Here is a 9,835-nt window from a genome sequence, read left to right as displayed (position 1 = left end):
ATATAAATCATGTTATATAGATTACATGTTATTTATATAAGTTACATATAATATATATAAATTATATAATTACATATCATTTATATAAGTTACATATAATATATATATATATATATATATATATATATATATATATATATATATATATATATATGTTATATAGATAGCATATCATTTATATAAGTTACATATAAATTATACAAATTATATACAAGTTATATAAATTCCCATCTCAAGATATTCTCAAAGCTTCCTCAAACCATGCTATAATCTTCAGCAACTGGTGTGGCATGACACACCACCACTAGTACCCACTAGAGGGACACAACAGATAAAGAACTTTTGGGCTCTATACCAGAGCCTCTCACTTCAAGCCTGGGTGGGAGGACCTCTGTGAAACATATAATTTCATTCATTTTCCACTTTGGGTATGAAACCTGTTGACCAGAATCGGGTGTCTTAAACCACAAAAAACAGGGATATGTAGCACTTGGGACTCATAAGAGTGGGGTGTTTTTAAACCAAAATTTGGCTGCATTTGCGGAGAATGATTTTTGCCCTTGGATTACCCTTGAATTCTCAGTAAAACTTGTTTTATGATATCATTCATACATATGGCCCAAATCCATATTCATAATCAAAAAGACAGGCTAACTAGGGCAGAGTAACATAACTAGGAACATGGGTAGCTAGAGAATACAGGAGGGGCCAGGGTGGAGCCTCCCAGACAGAACCATTGAATCAGAACTTAGTTTCTGTGTGTTTGATTATGTAATGATCACCTCATATGACCTTTCCTTGTTTTGTGGGGAGTGGGTTGATGGGCAGGGCTAGGGGTGCCAGTGGCCCAAACCCCTCTTTCCATATTCACAGTTTACACAGATGCCATTTGGTCATTTGGCATGTTCAATAACCTCAAATTCTGTAAGTTGGAAAAACTGACATCTTTAAAGTTAGTACTGACATCAAATGACCAACTGCAAAACCAGTTGAATTTTTAAAAATAAATCTTTATTTACATAGTACTTTAATAATAGTTCTCAGCTCCATGCTTCACAGATAATAAAGGTCCAAAATAAAATAACAAAAAAGAGAAAGACTCTCATGTCAAACAATTAGATAATATAAGACACTGAAAAAGCAATCACTGAAAACCCTGAAAATAGTAGGAATGTAAAAAAAAGATAAATAAAACACAAAAAGCAAACAAAACCTCAAAATAGCTGGAACAATTCACTGAAAAAAGAAAGTTTACTAAAATAAATAATAAATGAGAACTGAACATTACCAAATATGAGACAAATGTCAAAACAGATTTAAAAATTAAAGGGGGGAAAAAATTTATTCTTGGTACAACATAAGAACATTACAGTATATCTCACAATGATTGTATTATGTAATGCTGTAATTGTGTAATAAAGGTTGTTGGAGGATATTAATACAACTAACATCTGCTATTATGCCTCACATTATCACCTTGTGGTGTTTTTTCCTATGTTTGTGGACATAAGTTCAGTCACAGTTCTGATGCAACATTTGACTGAGAGGTTGAGAGGTGTGAGATTAGTAGTATTGTGTTACAGACTGCTGTCTCACCCTGACACTGGTTTTCCATTGCGTATGTGCCTGTGTGTGTGTGTGTGTGTGTGTGTGTGTGTGTGTGTGTGTGTGTGTGTGTGTGTGTGTGCATGCGAGCACATATGTACATTTATGTTTCACACTTTGCAGGCAGTCTGATTCCTAGTTTTCATACTTTTTCCTGACAAAAATTTAATGCAGTGTTACATTCATTTTGCTTGCATCAGCCAAGACAGTTGTATTGAATAACCTCCTTACTCTATCATCAACCAGTATCTAAGGATTTTTGACTCTATAAACAGTGACAAAAGCAGAGTTCTGGTGTTAATACGAGCATCTCCACCTCCTTCCATTCTGCAGCAAAGCAAGTACCAGAGGGGAATCACAATCTTCCCTATGCTAACACAGGTAACAATCCCGGAGGAAGACAAAGACAAATGAATGGCAGTTATCATGTGGTTCATGGTCTGTGTACATACAGATCACTGAGATTATATTTGACTTTATTTTCTTGCCATGACCTTCATATTCTCTCGGTCCATTTGCTGATGCTTTATCAGAGTTAACTGAGGCATAATAAGTTGGAAAAGGCATATAATTTTCGTGACTCTGCTACCATTGTTATTAGGGCTATGTTGAAGGGAGAGCCAGATGTAAAGCTGCAAGCCAAATCACTTTTGAGATAAGGACTTAAGTGGAAGAAACCTTTGTGGCTATACTTACACAAATGGGGTCTGGATTTCATAAAAGACCCACATGCATTCTCAACAGTGAGCTGATTCACAGAGACACTTTGTAACTTAACCAAAAGAATTATGAAAATCTCTTACATAGACTCTTACATAGTCCCTTTGCTAGCTATTATAGGTCACTTGTAGTAGTAATCTAACAGGCTAGTAGGCTATTAATGTAAAGCAATGAATATGAAATATTTTGCATCAGAAAAGTGTATAAGAACAAGCCAATTTTGGCTTAATATACGATAAAAAAACACGTAAACCTGCTATGCGGTTTCATCAGCTTGTGACGTTGGAAGGCAGGGGATAAATAGTGCCAGAGTCCTGTAAACCAGGCATAGATCCATCCGAGTCCCGGACCAGAGTCGGAGCCTTTTAAAAGACAGCAGTTTGTAGTGCAGAAAATCTAAAAATGATTAACGGAGAGATGAACGGTTTCCACAACGCTCTTATTGACGAAGACTGTTTCTTATTCACCTCAGAATCTGTCGGGGAAGGACACCCAGGTAAACCGTCGTGATCGGTCTTTCGGATTTAATTTGTAAGAGGAGCAAGCCTGTTTGTTTAAGGGGCGTGTAGAACCACGTTTTTCTCTTAGAGCAGGTGGCAATTGTTACAAATACAGTACTATTTAGCTTTCAAGGCGTTGTAATGCATTGTTATATCAACGTGCTTATAATGTGTTACTTCGCATTAGATTAACGTCGCATCTCTGCCAGCGGTATTAGGATCTCAGAAAAGCACCGCATTTAAAGTCATAGGTAACGTATCTAGCAAGCATATCTAGGTTAGTTAACCTAAGTTAGCTAGCTAGCACGCTTAGTCCGCGTTCAGTCTCAAAAGGGCTACCCTTAAAACTGTTAACCTGGAGACGTTTGTATTTCGAATTATTAGCCTCGAATTATATGATAAAACGTATATTCATATAAGTTACATTGTGTTCCGCAGTGTACAATTGATGTTGCCAATTTTCTCCCACACTGCAGACTATGGTCTAGTTGCCGAGATGAAGGGAAAAGTGAATAAAACATCTTTGTGTATGTTCGAGGTATAGTGGCTGTCTATATCGCATTGACCCAGAGCATATGCAAACTGTATGCTAACGTTATAGTTACAATAAAATACAAATATATAAGTAACCACTGAGTAAAATGATTAATCTCAAAGTGGTCAAATTCTGATCTGAAACCCCAACATGCATTTACTAATGCAGATTTATTTATGCTTTTCTGGATTCCAGCCCCCGCCTCATTAAACAAACAAATAACATCCAGCTTGCTGTTTGTTTCCATACATAGTTGTGATTAAACAGTGCCCTTGGCCTTTTATAATTTTTAAAATCATTTTCAAAATTGTATTAATTATGGTGCATTATCTAGTTTGTGTGCATTTTTTACTTATCCCGAATACAATCATTTTGTTGTGTATTTAACAGACAAGATATGCGACCAAATAAGTGATGCTGTACTTGATGCCCATCTTAAGCAAGACCCAGATGCTAAAGTGGCTTGTGGTAACTAAATTCATTCCTGTTTTGTTTAAATTTTTTTAAAAATGAGCAGTTAACTCTTAAATGTCTTCAATACGCATTTTGGTCTGTCCAGAAACGGTAGCCAAGACTGGAATGATCCTGTTGGCAGGAGAAGTGACCTCTCGAGCCGTAGTGGACTACCAGAAGATTGTCCGTGACACTATCAAGCACATTGGCTATGATGACTCCACAAAAGGTTAGTATGTTAGTTTGCTTTACTGCACTACTAGGCTTACAGCAGGTATTTTGGAGCTCACATTTATGCTGCTATGCTACCATCCCATACTCTGTCCCACAACAGCAACATACAAATGTGAATGTGAGTTATAGCTGACCTTTCCTCTTCTCCTAATTGTAGCCTGTGTAGTGCTTTTGTACATCCAACTCCCATGTACATTCATGCTTAAACTAATGGTTCGTTGTCTATTTCCAATGGTTTCTTAGGCTTTGATTACAAGACCTGCAATGTGTTAGTGGCTTTAGAGCAGCAGTCTCCAGACATTGCCCAAGGCGTGCACCTGGACCGCAATGAGGAGGACATCGGTGCAGGGGACCAAGTCAGTCATTGCTCCTGAAGCAGAGATATGGATGATTACAGAGCTTCCTGAGACACCTGATTTTTTTGTGAAATGCCATAACATGGTAGAAAAGCACATTTTGATGTAATCCTAGAAATTTAAGAGTTAGTTTGATGTTACAAATATAGAACTTTTACAGGTATCAATATATAACAAATTTACTGACCACAAGAAACCACATTAACCACAGCAAAAAAAGGAAAAATATTGAATTGGAAATGCAAAAACTTTCTCATTATAGTACAATGGATGGATCTGTTAACACCTGAACAGAACATAGGCCATAAACAAAACAACATTTCAATGAGACATTGGCAGTCTTGTTAAAATACCTCACTTTAATTCAGTGCCTCTTTCTTACTTCCATACCAACAGAAAATTTACTATACTAACAAAAACTAGCCAGATTTTAAAATCCAATTAAACACTTTCAATCATTTTGAAATATATTGGTCTTTTACTATAATACCACTTTCCTCATTTTTTTTCTTCTGCCCCATTTTCCCTTCCTCAGGTGTTTTGTAATTGCGGTAAAAATCTGTGGAAGTTTGGATATAAAAAAGACCATTTACAGGCATTTATGTTCTGTGTCAGATTTATGGAGCCTATACTATACATAGTGCTGTTGGCACTATGGCTGTTCCTGCAATGTTCAGAAAATTGCCTTTGAGATTAGATGTGTTATTTAGTGTGATCAGTCTTTTATTTTTTATTCTGTTCCAGCTCCATACGCACCTCTGCCAGGTAGCCAAGAGATATAGAATGCTGATTACCTGGCACAGGTGGGTTAGGAAATGGAACACAACAAAAAAGGGGGGAGTGGGGGGTGTCCCCAAGGACTGGACTGGAAACCCCTGGTCGTTAGACTGCTCCAGCCTCACATGCCCTCTTGTACTGTGTGCTTTTCCTTTTCAGGGTTTGATGTTTGGCTATGCGACCGATGAAACTGAAGAGTGCATGCCCCTCACCGTCATCCTTGCCCACAAGCTCAACGCTAAGATGGCCGAACTGCTTCGCAATGGCGATCTGCCATGGCTTCGTCCAGACTCTAAAACCCAGGTGAGTTAGACGTGGCTCATGCTCTTGCTGCTGAATCCTTCTAAACTGTCCAAGGAACTGCTTCGTACTGCTTTGTGTCTTTGGTCCCAAGGATCAGTTATGTTAATGAGCACCAAATGTAAAAATATGAAGAACAGGTGACTTTTTGTCCACTTGTCGTTTTTTGACAAGGCTAATCACGGTCTAGTCGCTGAAAGGCCTTCAGGGAATTGTGTGAGGGGAGAAGTGACTGGCACTGGGCTGTGTATGAGTGGGAACATGCTTTTCGAGCTGCCTCCATGTAGGGGTCACTGATCCTTTGCCGATGTCGATCTGCTCAGGTGACAGTTCAGTACAGACAGGATCGTGGGGCCATGTTACCGGTGCGCGTCCACACCATAGTGATCTCCGTGCAGCATGATGAGGACGTTTGCCTGGACGAGATGCGCGATGCGCTTAAGGAGAAGGTGGTCAAGGCTGTGGTGCCCTGCGTCTACCTGGACGATGACACCATCTACCATCTCCAGCCCAGTGGCCGTTTCGTCATCGGAGGACCTCAGGTACCATGAAGGATATATTTGTCTGGTTTATTGCATCTTGAAAGAAAATGTGTCCTGCCACTGTAGAAAGTTTGCATGTGACCAAAATATTTCAGACAAGCCTAATTCATCATATTACTGTGACTGATGCATTTCAAAATGTGTTTGCCCCAAAGTTTTTCTAGATTACATTAATCCAGTTTTGTCATCTGGGATCAAGTCATTATCAGCGGTCATGTTTGTTCTTTAAAACAGGATATGGCTGTCATCCAAATATACTAGCATTCGTGTTAGTTATGTAATCTCTGTAACTCTGAGTTCAGTAGTGCCGGTATGACGAGAATTTTACAAGATTTCCATTGGAATCGGTTCACTTGACAACATGATGGGTCTTAACTTGGCAACCTAGAGAAAAAAATTGCAGCTCATTGTTCCAGGGTTCATTACAACTAGCTGTTACCTTTTTTTATTTAATACCCAAATACAATAAAATTGTTCTTATTGCTTATTTTTGTTCCTCTTGTGGCGTCTACTGTAAACCAGAGGAGGATGGGTTCCCCTTTTGAGTCTTGGTTCTTCTCAAGGTTTCTTTCTTGGCACTGCCGCCTTTGGCTTGCTCACTGGGGGCTTGGACTCAGACTTGTGTGAAGCTGCTTTGTGACTACAGCTGTTGTGAAAAGCACTCTATAAATACATTTGATTTTGTCTTAAAAGAAAATATTAAAAGCCTTTACTAGCTTTTTAACCTTTTTGGGGAAAAAAAAATCTATGAAAGACATAATTCAAAGACTAATAATCCGATATTTCTTCCTGCTTGGCCTGCAGGGTGACGCAGGCCTCACGGGGCGTAAGATTATTGTGGACACGTACGGGGGCTGGGGTGCCCACGGCGGGGGTGCCTTCTCAGGGAAGGACTATACCAAAGTGGACAGATCCGCTGCCTATGCGGCACGCTGGGTGGCCAAGTCTCTGGTGAAAGCCAAGCTCTGCAGACGTGTCCTCGTGCAGGTAAAACATGAGTTGTAAGGTTAGCACACAGTAATTATCATACTCTGAAGGATTCAGCAGTTGTTTAATTATTGTGTCTAATGATTACAGGGGTGTAGATGGGAGTCCATATTGGCTGTGCTTGCTGGCATAAAGGAAATTGCTGGTAACTTTTTACAGGTGTCGTATGCCATTGGGGTGGCTCATCCACTGTCCATCTCCATTTTCCACTATGGCACGTCGCAGAAGAGTGAGAAGGAACTGCTAGACATTGTCAAGAAGAACTTTGACCTTCGCCCCGGAGTCATTGTGAGGTAAAAAAAACAAAACAAACAACAAAAAAAGTGGACAGTGTGTTGCAGCGCTAGCCTACCTAATACTGCCACTCCTCAACTTCCTGCAATTTGTTTCCGCTCTAGCTGCATGTCAAATGGTTCCTTGCTCCTTATATAGTGCACCATAAAGGGTGTGAATAAATGGCTTTTAAAACCCAAATAGTGCATTGAAAGTCAAATGGGAGATATTCTGTATTCAGACTCTCTCTTTCTCATTCATTCATTCATTACCTAAATGTCTTTGCTCAGTAATATTGCTAGTGCTGCTGCAGAAATAACTTGGTGCTTTGGCACTGTTCTGGAACCTAAAAACCCATAGTTTACACTAGTGTATTTCCAGTGTGAACTTTTGATTTAATGTAAGATATCTTTGCTCATGCTGTCTAAATAGTACTAGATTCTTATCTGAATCGTAATCGGTTCACCTGAACATTTGTAGAGAAATTGATCACATTTTAGATTTTTTACTTTATACTTTACTAAAATAAGTCGTTCATTTAGATTAGTAGTAACCCTTTAAGAAGGCTTAACCCTTTGACCCTTTCTTGTTTGGTAGGCTATGGGGTATGTACAAATGGCACCTATTAGTATTTACCTCTGACATTCATTAGCATTGTCTTGTTTGGTAAGATGTTTGGTTTTATACTACAAAACTGATTGGCATACACCACTGTAGCTCAATTTAGCATTAGAATAATGTCTGATTGTTGCTAGTAGTGCTATTAATTTGCTCTCTACTTTAAGATGCTGCTTGGCCTCTTTTGTGGATGGATAAATAGCTGGTCTGCGTCCTGGCTGCCATCTGTGCTGTCTGTAGTCTGTACGCTGATTATCATGTGCATCGTTTTTGCCTCCGGCAGCAGTTAAATCTGTGGGCCTGTGTGTTCCAGGGAGCTGCAGCTGAAGAAGCCTGTTTATCAGAGGACGGCCGTCTATGGCCACTTTGGCCGCGACTCCTTCTCTTGGGAGATTCCCAAAAAGCTGCAGTACTAAACCGGTGTCGAGCTTTCTCCCTCATGCCGGCTGACACAGCCTATAGAAAAGGCTGCATGGCTTGAAGGGCGAAGTAGTTAATCCTGGAGTAGATAATCCTGCTTCTCCCCAAATTTCTCCATGCAACTGATTTGTACAAGGATTAGTTTAACCTCTAAAAGCAAATACTGTTTTCAAATTGGCACAAAAGGCTTTCAGATGAAGACTATAATTTGATTCATGAACATGATCTCTTTTGTAAATGTTATCCTTCATGGGTTCAGATTTAAGATTTCTTGAAATGCACAAATGCACTAAACACATAACCACTGACTGAACCAAATAGGAAACTGAGATTCCCTTCTTACACTTTAGAGGGTTCCAAGATTATCAAATATGCGTCATATACACTTAGGTAGGCTATATTCTGTTGGGCAGCTACTTAGGAAAACATTTTACTTTGTGGTCTTCGGTGGTTCCAAAGTGTACTACAGAAAAACTTTGGGTTCCAACCACAAGGAGGCTACTGGCTGCTGTAAGAGGTATGTAGTGCCATCTTTTAACTTGTTCATTCTCTTCCTCACATTCACTTTTTTCTTACTCTGAGAGATTGCAAACTTTGGCTGGTGTTGTACAGAGAAACCAGACTTGTTTACATGCTCTCTCGCTCTCTTGCTCTCTCTCTCATTCCTAAGAGCATACATTTTTTACTCTGATCTAAATTTTAACAATAAAATATTAATTCCTCCAAATATTGTCAGTGTGTATCCTTATTAAACAAAACAATTCTATTTAAAGACGGTACTAGCTGACCTTTTTAAAATCAACCTGTTTCATGGTTGAAAACATAAGTCAGGTACTTTACAAGGAAGATATTGGTAGGAGTAAAGTGGTATCAGTTTAGCAAACAACTCATGTACTCAAGTTAGAATACAATTTATCAATCAATTAATGAATTTATTTGATGATTAAAAATACACATGTAATGCACAAGAGCCATTGTATGCACTTCAAATCATGGATTAAAACACAAACCCTGAACATTATTTCCATTGTGGTCCTCATTCACATAAAAACATGCAAAGCATAAACAGCTTAATCCAGTACACCATGAGTCAACCGCAATCAAAGCAAGACTGAACCCAGGTTCTTGCTAGCAATTGCAAAGTTAACACATCCAAAAAAAAAAAACCTTTCTGGATATTGTTATAAATGTTATTTGATTTATTTTAACAAGGGCTTCAACTGATAAAGAACCATCTAATTCACATCCAAGGTGATTTATACTTGGTTTTTGTAGTAACAACGTCTTTGCCTACTTTTACCATTAGCCATTATGATTTACCTAACGTTATTTGTGAATAAAAAGGAATAGTCTCAGTTTTCTCAAGATGTAGAGAGAATTTATTATCAACATATTTATCAACACATTTGTTAGGATCATTTTTACAATACTGTAATGAACTGATAAAGCTTGAAATGTAGAGGTATTTGAAACAGCAATGAAGTCCACTTCCTTTGACCATGTGAACATGAAATT

General features: G+C 38.6%; 1 protein-coding gene across 1 annotated transcript; it reads left to right on the top strand.

Annotated features, from left to right (window-relative positions):
* Positions 1 to 2,601: 2,601 nt before the first annotated feature.
* On the top strand, positions 2,602 to 8,779 carry mat2ab (methionine adenosyltransferase II, alpha b). The gene is made up of 9 exons (XM_027016891.2): positions 2,602 to 2,821; positions 3,751 to 3,828; positions 3,920 to 4,042; positions 4,291 to 4,403; positions 5,340 to 5,483; positions 5,804 to 6,022; positions 6,827 to 7,009; positions 7,169 to 7,302; positions 8,214 to 8,779. The coding sequence occupies exons 1-9, from the start codon at positions 2,728 to 2,730 to the stop codon at positions 8,314 to 8,316; spliced, it is 1,191 nt and encodes a 396-aa protein (XP_026872692.2). The 5' UTR covers positions 2,602 to 2,727; the 3' UTR covers positions 8,317 to 8,779.
* Positions 8,780 to 9,835: the final 1,056 nt, after the last annotated feature.

This window comes from Electrophorus electricus, chromosome 5 (assembly GCF_013358815.1).
Source record: "Electrophorus electricus isolate fEleEle1 chromosome 5, fEleEle1.pri, whole genome shotgun sequence".
NCBI classification, from domain to species: Eukaryota; Metazoa; Chordata; class Actinopteri; order Gymnotiformes; family Gymnotidae; genus Electrophorus; species Electrophorus electricus.
This window is presented reverse-complemented; position numbering and strand designations above follow the sequence as displayed.